Consider the following 15,790-nt stretch of genomic DNA (forward strand, 5'->3'; position numbering starts at 1 on the left):
CAAAAAATATCTGAGAGACGTGGCCTGAATTTTGAACTGTTGAGGATCTTCAGAACAATATCTGATCAAACTGAAGTCTTGAAAAAATATTTAAAGGACATTATGGAGATTTTTGATCCACTGAAGGTTTTTGGAATAATTCTTGGTCAACCTGATATCTTGAGAGAATATATGAGATACGTGACTTGAATTAATGAACAGTTGGAAGATCTTCAAAATAATACCTCATCAAACTGATGTCTTGAAAAGGACGTTAAGGAAATTTTTGGTCTTTAAAAAATATCTGAGAGACATGACTTGAACTGGTAGTCAGTTGAAGATCTTTAGAATAATACCTAACTTCCAAAACTCCTCATAGAGCGTTTGAACAGTTCATGGAACTTCCGAGATGTTCTAGAATTTCCTCATTCGAAATCGCAATCAACTAGGTATAAGCTTGATGTTTCTAAATGACTTACCTTTCTTAGCTATAGGGTGAAACATGCGACCTCTCTTTCTGTATAGGGCTCGCTCCTTTATCATCATTGGCATCATTCTCCAGTCAGGTGTTGCCTTTTTCAACTCGTTTCACTTTCAGTGTAAAAGGGCAGTGAAATTATCACCTCACCACGGTAGCACTCGCTCATAAACGGTTAAATTGCAAATCAAATCTCTTTCAACATAGCTTATCGATTAATTGAGCCACGACAAGCTCACGGATGTATCACAATTATCTGGTTTTGGGAAAATGCACGCCATGATACGTTGGATTGTTTGTTGAATCGGAAAATACGTCTTAACTAATCAAACACTATTATTATCAATACTGTCAGCGGTATTTGCCCATTTCTATTCCTTTACCTCATCGAGGTCATCTTCCATCAGGGCTATCATATCGAGATCAATTAATTCAATCACCTGAGATTGTTTAAAAAAAAAACTAAGTAATCATACAACACCCTTCTTTTGAAATTGTTCACTTACCAACAGAAAATCCTCCTTCAGCTCAATTTCCTGCATACCGGATTTGGAGTTCAAATTCGTCACGACATTGCGCGCCATACACAGCCACTGCGTGAACGCTTTCTTCTGGGCCAACGTGAACCGGAAGAACTCGGCAAAGCACTGGTGTTGCTCCTGGACGTCCTCCAAGCTACACACATTGTGCCTCAGAATGACGGCGTTCTGATAGCAGGATAGTAGTTTCAAAATCAGAAACAACTTACGCAAGTCCAGTGTCTGTTTGATATTGTCAATTTTAAGCGCTTCCAACTTGGTGAGGACATCACCGAATCCGTACAACCGATACATGGCGATCGGCTCGTCCGGGTGACTGTAGTGCCGGATTCCGGCAAAGACTAGTGCAATCGACACGTAGTAGAAGAGCTTCTGGTTGAGTACGGTTAGCTTTTTGACCACGTGGACCAGGTTCATGCCTTCCAGGGGTATTTCCTCGAACAGGCTTTTAGTGATTGTGTGGATCTGTTAGAATTAAAAAAATACCTTTCGTTGTAATACACAGACGACTTCGGTAATTTTTTACCGAACTTTCAGTAAAACTTTGACCCTCATTTCAAAAGCTGTTTCACTTGTTTTAAAAGCCTTAAAACTAATGAATTAAAATGCCAGATTGTTACCGAACAGCCGAAGTCGCGAATTCGAATTCGATCCAACCTGGACCGGGTATCAAGATTGGGTCTGGTTGTTCTCTGACAAATGTCAGTTTAATCTTTTGTTTTTAAAACCTACCTCAGGTTGAGAATTCGCACTGACCAAAAGTTTGGTTTCACACTGGGTTGGAAATGGTTCCAACTCCGATAATAAACGAATTCGCTTTAAAGTGTGCAACAATGCTAAATTACTTACCATTAGTGGGTCGAATTCATACTCTTCCGTGTCCAACTCGGCCACAGATCGAATGACCTTGTTAATCTCGAAGCTCATTCCAATGGGAAGATCCTTTAGAAGACATAAACAGCAGGAGAACTTCAGCAGCCATATGTACTGATCCAGAGAACGAAATTCGTCAATTCGCAATAGCACTTCCGATATAATCTATATTAATTATGAATTTTAACATTTAAAAACAAATTAGAAAATCTCACAAAGCTCACCTCCTTCAAAGTGGTCCCCTTCTCGGTGGTCATCTCCACTTGCGACCGATTCCCATCGCAACCCGCTGTGGACCGCATCTTCTCCAGCAATGGCTGCAACACCGACGCAAGCTGTCCGATTCCGATGCCGTCGCAGGAAGAGCAAATCCGCACGAACACCTCATCCTCGATGCGTTCCGGCTCCTGGCTAATCTGTCGAATGCTGTCATTCTTGAGGTGGAACGCTTGCAGCTGCTCGAAGCAGTCAACCTGTTCCTCCATTGAGGGATTGGAGGTTTTTATTTCCCTTTCCGGTGGAGAATGCTTGTTCGCTCGTCGAGAAAGTTGAATGTGTATATGACCGGAGGAATGATGTTGGGAAGAAAATCGAGTCAGGTGAATCACAAAGCGTGAACCGAAACCGAAACGGATCGACTACTTTTGTTTATCTTTTGTTTTGACAGATGGCATCAGAGCCCCAGCCAGAACTAAAGGCCTGTAGTAAAAGTGTGGTCGACTGTCACCTGCAGAAAACACTGAAAAAATAAGCAGTTCTAATCCAAAGTATGTGTTATATTTTGCATTTCTAACTGGCATTAAAAAAATATTGAAATCTATATAGTATAAAAGTTACGCTAAATCGCAACTCTCCGTACCGACGCAGAGGTCGGTATAAAGTGAGATAATGCAAACTTAGTATAAAAATGGTTTATGGTTTATACACCGACAAACCGACATGAATTACCATAGCAAAACCAATTAAATTTCCGACCAAAGCACACTAATGACATCTGGCTCCGGGTTCGCGGGAAATATTTAGCTAAGCCATGAGACCGCATGCAAAAGTTATGAATTGGTTCGTGTCTGATCTATTCTGGACAAATTATTTTTATCTAGATCAAAAAATTCTATGGTTTTGACAGTTCGGATCACTGCACATTTAAATCGACCGTTTACGATTTTCGGGCATAAGTCAGAATTAAGTGTCATGTCGGTTTGTCGGTGGTTTATATATCGATATATACATTTGACATACCAATGTTACTCTTTATACCCTGGACATTTTTTTTTTTTTTTAATTCTTTATTTAAGAGATTTTTAGCCTTAGGCTAGTTCATCTCTAATATACCCTGGACAGACTATGGCTTATATCATGTAATATAAGCTGTCTTGCAATGAGCACTCATACATCTAGTTTTCACTGGAAATCCTATGTATGAGTGCTCATTGCAAGACAGCCTATATTACATGATATAAGCCATAGTCTGTCCAGGGTATTAAAATGCAAAAAATTGGAATTAAGTCAGGGCTCCTGAAATGGCTTGAACTAGGGGCAAGCCAGCTGTACTCCGAGTTAATATTTTTGCATCGAGTAAATTTGAGTTACTCATAGTTACTCAAAAGGGATCAAAGTAGTCTTACGTCAACAAGTGAAAACATTTTGAATAAACATCATCTGTCATCAGTTTAAATAAACATCGACTGAAATCCAACGAACGCTTGTGATGAGGTTCCGGACCCGATTCCGATGATGGCGGATGATACTGTGCTTATCCTATTATCAAAGATTGATCACTTGCGAAGGAAATCAATTTAACAAGGCATTTGTGACCAGTATACACCTTCCGGTCGTATGAAGCAGGTCCAAATCCGGCCGTATTTTGATTTTTTGGCATCGTTTATGAACATTAACGGCAAATAACTCACCAACACTAGCGGACCGTGAGTACTGTATCACCTATACATCATTCCATCTTGGGTTGGAATGGCAGTTTCGTGGCTATGTGGAACTGATTCCGATGCTGAGGTGGTTCGTTCTGACTATGTCGGTCGTTGACAACAAGGCCACGATTTGTCGAACCGATAAAGGGATTCCTTCTTACTGAGTAGGGACGTCGGATAAGCATCGCAGAACCTTTCAATCCAACACCTGCGAATCCGTGTCACAATTTTGCTAAGATCTAAGATTTAAATTCTATTTGTGTAATTTATTGAGTTGATACAAGTACTGAACCAAGGAGAGGATGAGTTACCTATTCAAGAAGGATGGGATATTTTTCATTGAATAATCGAGTAATAAAATGATTTATAAGAATAAATGAATGCCAGTTTCTTATTTTCATTAAATCCTAGCAAATGGCATTTTGCAAATATCAAAAAAATAAATTTCTTGCTGCAATTTCATTAATGTGTAATGTACAATGTCCAGTTGGAATAATAAAAAATAATTAAATATAACCTGTAGCCCAGAAACTGCTGCATTTATTTTTATCACTGCCCCCGTAAAGATCATTGGAATATTTTGAGAGCCGTGGTTTTTTAATTCAAGGCCAGGTAAACCAAACGTCTTGTAGTAAATATGTACAAGGCTTATGCTTAATCTGAAAACGGTATGGAACAATTAATCGTTTAGAATCGATTGGTGATGGGCTAGACTACATTCCGGAGGACGAACAGTGACGTAATTTGAGAATGATGTCCCGGTATCAAACGGGGTTAGAATGTACTGTTGTTTGACAACTGGGAGAAGAGCACAACAAAACAGGACGAAAAAAACATGGCTACTGAGTCAATACAAACAGAATTTTGAGCAGCTCGAGTTACTCAGAGTAACTCAAAATTAACTCCGTTCTAACTCATGATCAGAAGCTGTCTTGCCCCCAGCACTGGGCCGTATGAATAAAAACAGTTCACTTTACTTTCCCGTGCTTTTCTTACGGGAAAAGTAAAGTAAACGCTTTTATTCATACGACCTAATGCATAGATACGGTTTATTCGAGAGAATGTTTTTTAGCATCTTTATTTAATTTATGGTAAATACGAGGGTAAATGTTATTCCCCCTTATTCTGTGAGTCACGTGACTCTCTCTCACCGGTGAGGTGACAATTGTCACCTCGTGTGAGGTGACTCTCCATGCAAATCAAATGGAGAGTCACCTCACACGAGGTGACTATTGTCACCTCACCGGTGAGAGAGAGTCACGTGACTCGCAGAATAGAGGGGATTGTTATGAAATAAAAATTAAAAATGTCTCAGGAAGGTTTTAAATTATTTTATTTATTATGAATATTATTATTATACGTAGAATTTCGAAGTTCATTAGGATGAACTCGTGCTCACGCAGTCTAGCTGCCCAGCTGGCAGTAAAAATCCGCCGGGGCGAAGCTCTTCACCAGCACGAAGCTCCAAAGAGAATCCAGATGTTCTTTTTCCTATCATTTTAGTAAACACTGATCGAATTCCACTCCGTTGTTCGGACTTAGTATAATCAACAATCAATACGAAACTAACGATTTTAAATTGGCTCACCACTTTAGTAGCCTATTGGTCCCAAGCAAACGATTAACGTACCCTATTCTAGTTGAAATTCTATTACTACACTATGTTTGTTTTGATTCGCTATGAAAGTTTGACAGATAACATCAGGGGTGTGTGGATTCATGCAGAACATGCAGGGGTGAGTGAAATAGCTTGGGACTGCTTGGGACCGTTGTTCTGGTACTGAGTGAGCCAAAAATAATAATGATTTTCTTCGGGACCCAGTGGTCTTAGAGTTACCTCTATGGTGCGACCGTACTGCATAGAGTTGGGATGATATTCCGAATTGGTTATTCGGCGCTTCTTATCTTCTATATTGTGTTATTGGTTATTGTTTATGGGGGAGAGCTGAGCCAAAAAGGTGAGCACGTTATTTCGGGACCTTCTAGTCTTAAGACCGGCGCACAATAGATACGTTTTCGGGTTTTTTGACAGATAATGCATGGGATAACTGTCAAAAAACCTGAAAACGTATCTATTGTGCGCCGGCCTTTAGAGTTACCTCTATGGTAGCGCTGCGCTCGAGCAAAGGTGGAAGCAACGCATAGAAAAATGAGCAAATACACAAACCTTCCTTCTGAGGATGTAATCTTTGCTATCAAATTCGTTCGAAGCATTTACCTTTGAGCGGCAGATGACGCGATTGTACCTGTCTCATAGCGTTCGTATGAGAAAATGGGAAAGTTGCCAGTCTTCTTGATTTGTTGTCTTCGGTACAAGTAAATACTCTCCGCAATAGCAACCGGTGGAAACTAACGATTTTAAATTGGCTCACTACTTGACTAGCCTATTGGTCACAAGCAGGCATGGAAAATCATTTAGGGGAAATGACGGCTTCGGCATGACAGACTATTTTCGGCAACCAAAATTGAAACACTATTTTTACTGGATTTTCTTACGAAAACACTTCGCTGAATGCATGTAAACGATTCTTTATGCTTTCAGCTTCAATTTGACTATATTTTTACCACTGAGAAAAAGCAATCTAGCAAGGTTTTCTTGAAATGCAACACACGCACTACAAATTGTAGCTGATTTCGAGTTGCCGATAATAGAACAGCAGATTTACATGCAGTTCAAATGGAACGGTTGCCGAAGAAAAACTGGTTGCCGACAATACTCGCTCTCACTAGAGAAGATTGGAGCTTTGTAAAAGCGTTTCAAAACAGTTTTTGACAATTCTTTCGACTGAAATTGTTAGAGCAGCTGGCAGCAAAAGATTGTAAACAAACCAATACTGCATATGTCTGCGTTCCTTAGAGAAAAAGGCTATAGAAAGAAGGTCGCTGCTTAGGTTGCCGAGAATACGTAAATTCCCCTACATTCATTTGCCTCTAACTTTTTTCATCAACAGCATTCCGCAAAATGATGTATAGAGCTTTTGTAGGTTTTGTTATTAACTACAACTTTTGCTCATAACTCAAATCTGTATCTCTTATGCATCACAAACTAGAGCAGGGCAGAACTTGTTACTGTTTTTCAGTGAATTTAAAATACATTCACTGAAAAAACAGTAGTGGCTTCTGTTCGCTTTGGTTCGTCATGCATCAGAGATACGGATTTGACTTGTTAACAAAAGTTGTAGCTAATAACAAAATCTACAAAAGCTATGTACATCATTTTGCGGAATGCTGTTGAAGAAAAAAGTTAAAGGCAAATGAATGTAAATGAATGCACGAAATGAATGCAAATGGTTTTCCATGCCTGGTCACAAGTACATCTATAAGCGTGAACGGAACGCAAGAAAAAAAAATTTCACGAGCAATGTGAAATTTCGGGTCGATCGATCGAAGTAAAAGTGTCGGTTACGGTTTTACGGTTCGGACGACTGGAAGCGGAATGGACGAAGAAAGAACGCAACGGGTGTACCTGTTCGACGGAACGAACTTCTCAAATTGGAGCTACAGGATGGAAGCGTACCTGGAAGAATTGGGGTTGGAGCACTGATGCATCCGGAAGAGCTTGGAAGAAGAAGATTTTTTCGTCGATGCGGCGGTGGACACCGCCGAAGTGAAGGCGCAGAAACACCAATCGCGGGAACGGCGAAAGCAGCAGGACGCGAAGTGCAAGTCCATATTGATCCACAAGATCGCGGATTCGCACCTTGACTTCATAAAAGGAAAAACCACTCCGAAGGAAATTTGGTCCACGCTGGAACGGCTGTTCGAGAAGAAAGGCGTCGCTGGCATATTCTACCTGCTCAAGCAAATGTCAGTGATGCGATACGACGAAAATCGCCCGTTGGAGGTACACATTGTTGCCTTCGAGAAGCTTGTTCGAGACAACATGGTGGACGGCCTGGAAATAGGAAGTAACCTGGAAGAAGACGAGAAAATTTGTGAATCATGCATGAAAGGGAAGCAAGTGCGGCTACCATTTGCGGACACACCGCAAGCAAGATCGAGTCGTCCGTTGGAATTGATACACACGGATGTGTGTGGACCATTCAAGCCGGAAGCTTGGGATGGAGGCAAAATGTTCGTGACCTTCATCTACGATTTCACGCACTTCACGGCGGTGTACATCGTAAAGGCGAAAAGTGACGTTCTGGCAATGTTCAGGAAATATTCGGCGATGGCGGAGGCACACTTCGAGCGCAGGGTGGCGCGCATCCGGTGCGACAACGGTGGCGAGTACGTCAACGAAGAATTCATCAGTTTTTGTGAAGCCAAAGGAATAGTGATGGAGACTACAGCGCCCTATACGCCACAGCAAAACGGCGTTGCGGAGCGCATGAATCGGACCATCATGGAACGATCTCGAGCGATGCTGGACGACTCTGGATTCAAGCGGCATATGTGGAACGAAGCGGTGCAAGCAGCAGTCTACACGATCAACAGAAGCCCAACATCAGCGTTGCAGGAGCCGGTGACCCCCTTTGAAAAATGGAACGGAAGTAAGCCCAATGTTTCGAAAATGCGAGTATTCGGAAGCAAGGCGTTTGTCCACATCCCAAAGGAGAAGAGAAGCAAGCTGGACGATAAGAGTAAGTTGTGCAATTTCGTCGGATACGCTGTAAACGGGTACAGACTGTGGGACTCGGAAAAGCGGAAGGTTTTCATTTCGCGGGATGTAGTAGTTGAAGAGATCCAGCACAAAATGTCACCAGTTTACACGTCGGACCACCTTGTGTCCGATAGGGAAGAATCAAGCACTCAAGTCGCCGAGGAAGAAGAGGATCAAGAAATCAATGACCAGGAAGCTGCATCCGAGGAAGAAACGAGCGGAGAAACCGAATCGGAACCGGATGAAGAAACAGAACCAGCAAGGCGAAGTGGGCGGAACAGGAAGAAACCAAGCAAGTTCTCCGATTATCAGCTGTACGGAGCGTTTGCGCTGAATGCTGAAAGCTACACACAAAATCTACCGGAAACCATAGGCGAACTGAAGCAGCGGGATGACTGGGAGGAGTGGAAGCTGGCGATCGACGATGAAATCAAGTCGTTGCAGAAGAATAACACTTGGAACCTGGTTGACCTTCCTGATGGCTGCCGGGCGGTGCCCTGTAAGTGGGTCTTCAAGATCAAATACAACAATGACAATTCGGTAAGCAGGTATAAGGCGCGACTAGTAGCGAAAGGCTGCTCTCAACGGTTCAGACTGGACTACCAAGAAACGTATGCTCCAGTGGTTCGAATGAGTACCGTACGCACGTTACTGTCAGTGGCCGTACAGCAGAAATTGCACCTGCATCAAATGGACGTTCGGACTGCCTTTCTGAACGGAACATTGTCAGAGACGGTCTACATGCGGCAACCACCAGGATTTGAGAAAGGGAAGAAGGTGTGCAAGCTCAAAAAAATCCCTATATGGTTTGAAGCAGGCTCCTAGAAGCTGGAACGAGCGGTTCCACAACTTTATGGTGAAGCTGGGTTTTCAACGATCGCAGTATGACAGCTGTCTCTACACAAGAACGGAAGGAAAGGTTCAGATCTACGTTGTCCTGTATGTGGACGACATCATTCTGGCGTGCAATTCGTTGAAGAAGTTGGAATCGACCAAGAAGCTGCTGTCTGCAGAGTTCGACATGATCGATCTTCACGAGTTGAAGAATTTCTTGGGATTGCGAATCGAATACGACATGAAGCAAGGTACGTTGTCTATCAATCAAACTAAATATTTGCTTGATCTTTTGAAGCGATTCGGCATGGAAACGTGTAAACCGGTTTCCACACCATTGGAACCAAACACCAAGTTGGAAAAGCTACACTATGACCGGGAACAATTCAAGTGTCCCTATCGAGAGCTGACGGGATGTTTGACATACCTCATGCTGTCTTCCCGTCCGGATATTTATGCCGCTGTTAACGTCCTCAGTCGGTTCCAGAGTGCGCCATCAGAGGAACATTGGAAGGCTCTCAAAAGAGTCCTACGCTACCTTCAAGGGACGAAGGAGTATTCCCTTGTCTATCATCGTGACGAGGAGTACGTTCCACTGCTCGGGTTTGCGGACGCAGATTGGGGCGGCGATGTGAACGATAGAAGATCCACGCCAGGATTCTGCTTCAAAGTTTTCGGCAACACGGTGACATGGGTTACACGCAAGCAAGCAACCATCAACCGAGGCGGAATACGTTTCTCTGAGCCAGGCTGCATGCGAGGCAATTTGGCTACGAAATCTCGTTACGGAGTTTGGTTTTGTGCTGGATGCACCTCTTGTCATCTTCGAGGACAACCAGTCCTGCATCCAAATTGCGAAGGAGTCAAGGGACCAAAAACGGCTCAAACATCTTGACATTCGGTACAACTTTGTTCGAGAGCGAATCGAGCAACGAGAGATCGAGGTGAAATATATACCGACTCAGGACCAAGCTGCTGATATCTTCACCAAGGGCCTTCCAACGGAGAGCTTCAAGAAGCATCGTAACACGCTTGGTTTGAGAGGGGGTAATGTGAAGCAAACCGAAACATGAAGCTGAAATTAAAAGTAGTAGGCTTTGTGATTAATCAATTAGCTATATAAGTTCCTGTGAGATTATACTCTTTCTCTTTTGCCAATAAACCACTGCCTCGACAACACATTTCAATAAAGCGTACCCCATTCTAATTTAAATTCTAACACTAAACTATGTTTGTTTTGATTATTTTCTGAGCCATATTTTTTTCGATCCCATAAGACTTTTATCTCGATTTTTAAATCAAGATTTAAAGCAAAATAATAACTTCACTAGTTGAAACTTGTTAGTTTAGTTAACTGACAGCTCACTCCCATACAAAGTCCCATCGAGGGGCGCTAAGATGGTTATTTTTGCTAATGTACAATCCCTCTTATTCTGCGAGTCACGTTACACTCTGTCACCGTTGAGGTGACAATTGGGTTCTTTAGGGGTATTGAGATAATGGCATATTCGTAATCTGCATGTCCAATGGAACCGAAATCCAAAATTTCATCAATTTTGAGCTCTGGAAACTATTTTAAACAAGTGTGATTACAATAGCAAAAATAGATAAATGACTCACGTAATAGGGGAGAATCATATTTGCACAGATTTGCACTGTAAATCCGCTTCGATCATAAATAGGAGCGAAGAATGAGTGAAAATGTTTCGTTTTCCTTTAGGGGATCGGAAAATCAAATCCGTCGTTCTCCCACCACCACCCCAAAAAGGAAGGATTTCTCAACTTTTCTATGAACATCATCGGTACCGGGAACCACGGCTATCACCCAACCCGGAGTTTGTTTTTTTTTTTTTTTAGGTTTTTCTTTATTTCATAACTGTTTACTTCTTGCATCATCCTATCATTTTTACCTTCATTCAATGAAAAAAAAATAATAATCATTACTTCCTAATAATCCTTTCTACTGTATCTGATTTATGCTTTTTCATCTCCTTCTTCTTCTATTTTCCGCGTCCAACTTCCAAACTACAACAGAGTATGTAGTTATAGTTGTTGATTTTTGTTTGTTTGTTTTGTTTGTAATGTTACTTCTTATCGTTTTGCTTTGTGTTTGTAGTCATCTAAGCCAAATAATTAATTTGTTTTGTTTTATTATTCCGTCCTTCGGGAACCATTCGGAGCGCGGACGATGACGCAGCGGGATGACCATTGCGCTCCAGGGATCCAATTGACCGCAGCCAGGAAGGGTCAATTGAATTTCCGGAGTATGTGTATGTGTGTGTGTATGTTGTTTGTATTTTTGCTTCGCATGGGCAAGAAATAGAAGCGAATGGTTCCGAAATTCGGCTGTAGGAAAACAAGGAAAACTAAACAAGGGGAAAGGGGAACGGGAAACACGGGTGCTGCACCCAATTACGATTTAGTATAGTTTGTTTGCTTTAGTCGCAACCATATCTTGGAAACATTTTTTTTTTCTTCTGTTAAATCCTCTTTCTTCCGTGTTTTTTTTTTTACTTACTTAAACAATTATAGTCATTTAGATACTTGTTTGTTTTCTTGAATATAGTTAAAAAACTGTTTTTGTTGTTTGTTTTGTTTTCATTTTTTGCTGTTTTGTCTAGAATTTTTTGTTATTCTTTAGAGAAAATTTGCTTTCTTCCTCTCTTCTATTTCCGTTCACTTTTTGCTCAAGAATTTTTGTTTTGTTTTATTTCAATATATTTACACATAATTTGTTACTTTCTTCTTTTTTTATTTTGATAGCATATTCGATTAATTTATAATTAATTTCTGTGTTTTCCATAAGTGTTGTTTTTCTTCCAAGAATTCTCTATGCACCGTTTGCAGATTTGCTGTTGTTGTTGTTGTTGTTGTTATTGATGTTGCATAGAGAGCGGTATCTTAATCGCCGTAAAACAAAAGGAAAACGCTTTCAACATAAACCAAAGAAACAGCATTCGCAGAAGGGATCGATTATACTTTTAGTAGTTTTCACTCTATCGACAGTACAAGAACTAGTACTCTAACACAGGAGAACTTTTGCATTCACTTTTGAACAGTTTTTATCCGAAAACAATAAAAACAATCAAAAAAAAGACATCCCGATTTGACAGGTTGAGGTTATGTGTGTGTTTGTGGTTGTGTGTCATTAATAGTAGGTGGCGTGCTGCACGTGATTTCCCTTGCTTGGGATGTTGGGGACGACAGAGGGGAATTGACTGCAAACTGACACAAGCTCGCACGGGGCGGACACGGCGGGTTGTTGCGGGACGACAGAAAATCGGAAACAAATTGCGCATTCAAGGGAGGGAGTGTGCACTGTTGTTGTTATTGTTGTTTTCAATCGACAAAAACAATTGTATTTGACAGTTGCATTGATAATGCCTAGGTCTTTTCTAAATCTACAGTTTTTGCTCTGTTTTGCATTATTTTACTTTGTTGTATTGGCTGTGTTTATTATTGTTCCTTCATTTTTTTCTTCTTCTTCAAAGATTGGTTAAATTCTTGGTTTTTTTATTTTGCAGAATAGACAAAAAAATCGATAGCAAAACAAAAAATGAGTGTTTCAACTAAAAGCTAGAATCGGAAAACGAAACATTAGACAAACTGGTTTCATTGTTTATGCTATTTGTAATAGTACTTGTAAGAGTTACAGCGTTTTTCATTAAACGTTCTTGTTGTCTGTTTGTTGTAGTAGTAGTAGTAGTAGTAATATTTGTAATACAGCATTATTTTCTAATGTGTACGGGGAGAGAAAAAAATAAACGATGATGATACGACGGTATGATTGTGTTGGTGACGGCGCTTGGCTTACGATTATTGAGAACGGGAGGAACGAGACCATGAGATGAAAGATGGACTATGAGTGTAAATGAGTAGTGTATTGTTTGAGTGGCACTGCGAGGTGGAGCTAGCTGATTGGCGGGCAGCAGCTGCACACAAACAATAGACGGGAAGTGCAGTTCTTTTGTTGTGGTTCGTCTCTGTCCGTGGCATCTGCCGTGGCCGCTTCACATGCACCCACACACGCACGCGCCTCTACTTCCACTTCCTTCCAACCAATATTCATAATCACTAATAATTATATTTAATTTTACATACTTTGTTTGTAATTAAAGTTAGAGTTTGCTAATGTTTTGTTTCCTTTTTTTTTGTTTTATTATTTCAGCAAGATTTGTTTTGCCACATTCCACTCGTTTCGTTTACAAGTGTTTACTACTAATTCAGCTTCTTCAGTTTTCATCTTTCTCTGTTGCCCACTAACGAAAAAAAAAAAATCCGGTTCTGCATCCGTTCTGCACCTCTTCGCCATCTGCTGCTGCCTGCTCATTTTTTTCCCTTTCCTTTCCTATAACAGCGCTCCGCTTCTCGCTTCACCTTTTGTTCCTTCTTCTTCCTTTTCCTCTTTAAGTTTACTCAGTTTAGTAATTGTAATATATTTTATACATAAAAAATTAAAACTTCTATTTCTCAGTTTCCGTTGGTTGCTTATCTTTATCACGCCGTTCGTCGCGGGCACCCTCGCCAGCTACATGGGGCAGTGCATTGGTGCCGCCCTTCAGGATCCCTCGCTGTTTCAGCATCGTCCAGTCAAAGGTGTAATCGTACTGATGATTTAGTGTGCGGAATAGGATTCTGGAAGAAGAAGAAGAAGAAAAACGGAGGTTTGAATAACGTAATATAGTCAAGATTCCTATACTACGGTTAATAGGAACCGGCATTAACGAATACACGTAGCATATGGGATTAGAGCTAATTGGGACCAAACACTGATTGTACGGCAATTTGAGGAGATAACTTCCTGATGTCTTTGAAGAAGTTGTTAAGCAGATACCTTTAAGAAATATTCAGTTTCCGGTAGGAGACAAGTCTGGCCCTGTGGAAGATCCGGAATATCCGTAAAAGTGGTCAATTCATGAAACTGATCCTAAAGCTCCGTGGTTTTATAGAAGCCACTCATATACATCTCATTAGAATGAATTCGGAGTTGTGTTCGGAATATGGACCACAGGATTGTTCACCGGAAGGTCCGGAACATCCGTAAAAGTGGTCAATTCATGAAACTGATCCTAGAGCTCCGCGAATTTTCCGAAATCACTCATACACGTTTTATCAGAATGAATTCAGATTTGTGACCGAAACATGGACGGTGGGGACTACGGCGTGGTCCACAAGAAGATCCGGAACATCCGTAAAACTGGCAAATTAAAGTAAATGATCCAATAGCTCCGTGGTTTGTTCTAAACCACTCATAGACGTCTTATCAGAATAAATTTGGAGTTGTGACCGGAATATGAACATTCTGAACCACGGGATGGTTCACCGTAGGTAGATCCGGAACATCCGTAAAAGTGTTCGTGAAACTGATCCTAGAGATCCTCGTTTTTTTCGAAACCACTCATAAACGTCTTGCCAAAATGAATCCTAGGTTGTAATCGGAATATGGACGCTGTGGACTACGGGATGGTTCTCTAGAAGTGTTAAAACCACTGGGCTCAAAATCCGATACCCATGCAGCCACAAACATCAACGACACTGTTCTAGGTGACAAATGACAGGCAGATCTAAAGGGTGTCCACGATGAAATTGCCACACACAAAATTGATTCGCAAAATTCGAGTTTTCATCCGATTGCCATCAAATTTTCAGGGATTGAGAAATAACTATTAAACTTCATTTTACCATTTTACTCGTATTTTATTTACAGTCCATACGCAAATGCCCGCACCTTGACCTTAACCCCGGCCATAAGATTCTGCACAACCTGTGAATCAACCGTTTTTTGCATGTAAACCCATACTTTCTTCAGGTCCTCGACTGTCTTCACTACCTTAGGTCGTTTAAGAAGGTGCTGCTTCATGATCGCCCAGTACTTCTCGATGGGGCAGAGCTCCGGAGTGTTGGGAGGGTTGAACATTTTCTGCACGAAATTGACCTTATTGTCCGCATACCACTTCAGCACGTCCTTGGAGTAGTGGCATGAGGCCAAATCCGGCCAGAAGATTGTTGGGACGTTGTGGGCCTTCAGGAGAGGAAGCAGCCGCTTCTGGAGGCACTCTTTTATGTACACCTGTCCGTTCATCGTGTCCTGGGTCACGAAAGGTGCACTCCGCTTCCCGCACGTGCAGATGGCTTGCCAAACCAGGAATTTCTTCGCAAATCTGGACATCTTCTGAGAGCGGACATGCTCCGGAACGCTGAACTTATCCTTGGCCGTGAAAAACAGGTTGCCGGGGATTTGTTTGAAGTCGGCCTTCACATATGTTTCGTCGTCCATGATGCAGCATTCAACTTTCGTCAGCATGTTGAGGTACAACTTCCTGGCACGGGTTTTGGCGAACTTGTTCTGCTTCTCGTCGCGATTAGGGGCCTTTTGTACCTTGAACGTTCGAAGCCCAGCCTTAGTTTTGGCCTTCTGGACAAAACTTCGGCTTAGGTGCAGCTTCTTAGCCACATCCCTAACGGAGGCGTTCGGATTTCTGTTGAAGGCCCCAACTACGCGGTTGTGATTTTTGGTGTTGTACGGAATACTTTTTCCTTCACTTCTGGGCTTCCGATC

The 15,790-nt window shown here is 41.6% G+C and overlaps 2 protein-coding genes across 3 annotated transcripts in view; both read right to left on the reverse strand.

The window, feature by feature from the left end:
• Positions 1–632: 632 nt before the first annotated feature.
• On the reverse strand, positions 633–2,490 carry LOC135700694 (uncharacterized). The gene is made up of 4 exons (XM_065221272.1): positions 2,094–2,490; positions 1,846–2,034; positions 964–1,461; positions 633–897 (listed from the first exon to the last, which is right to left on the reverse strand). The coding sequence occupies exons 1-4, from the start codon at positions 2,352–2,354 to the stop codon at positions 829–831; spliced, it is 1,017 nt and encodes a 338-aa protein (XP_065077344.1). The 5' UTR covers positions 2,355–2,490; the 3' UTR covers positions 633–828.
• Positions 2,491–12,026: 9,536 nt separating this feature from the next.
• LOC135700757 (casein kinase I-like) overlaps positions 12,027–15,790 on the reverse strand; it is a 95,062-nt gene continuing 91,298 nt past the window's right edge. For both annotated transcript variants that reach the window (XM_065221391.1, XM_065221390.1), the window contains exon 3: positions 12,027–13,866. In XM_065221391.1, coding sequence (XP_065077463.1) covers positions 13,695–13,866 — 172 coding nt within the window. In that variant the 3' untranslated portion in view covers positions 12,027–13,694. The remainder of the gene's footprint in view (positions 13,867–15,790) is intronic.

The sequence above is a fragment of the Ochlerotatus camptorhynchus genome, unplaced genomic scaffold (genome assembly GCF_037179485.1).
Source record: "Ochlerotatus camptorhynchus isolate MF236.1 unplaced genomic scaffold, CSIRO-AGI_Acam_v1.1 ptg000141l, whole genome shotgun sequence".
NCBI classification, from domain to species: domain Eukaryota; kingdom Metazoa; phylum Arthropoda; class Insecta; order Diptera; family Culicidae; genus Ochlerotatus; species Ochlerotatus camptorhynchus.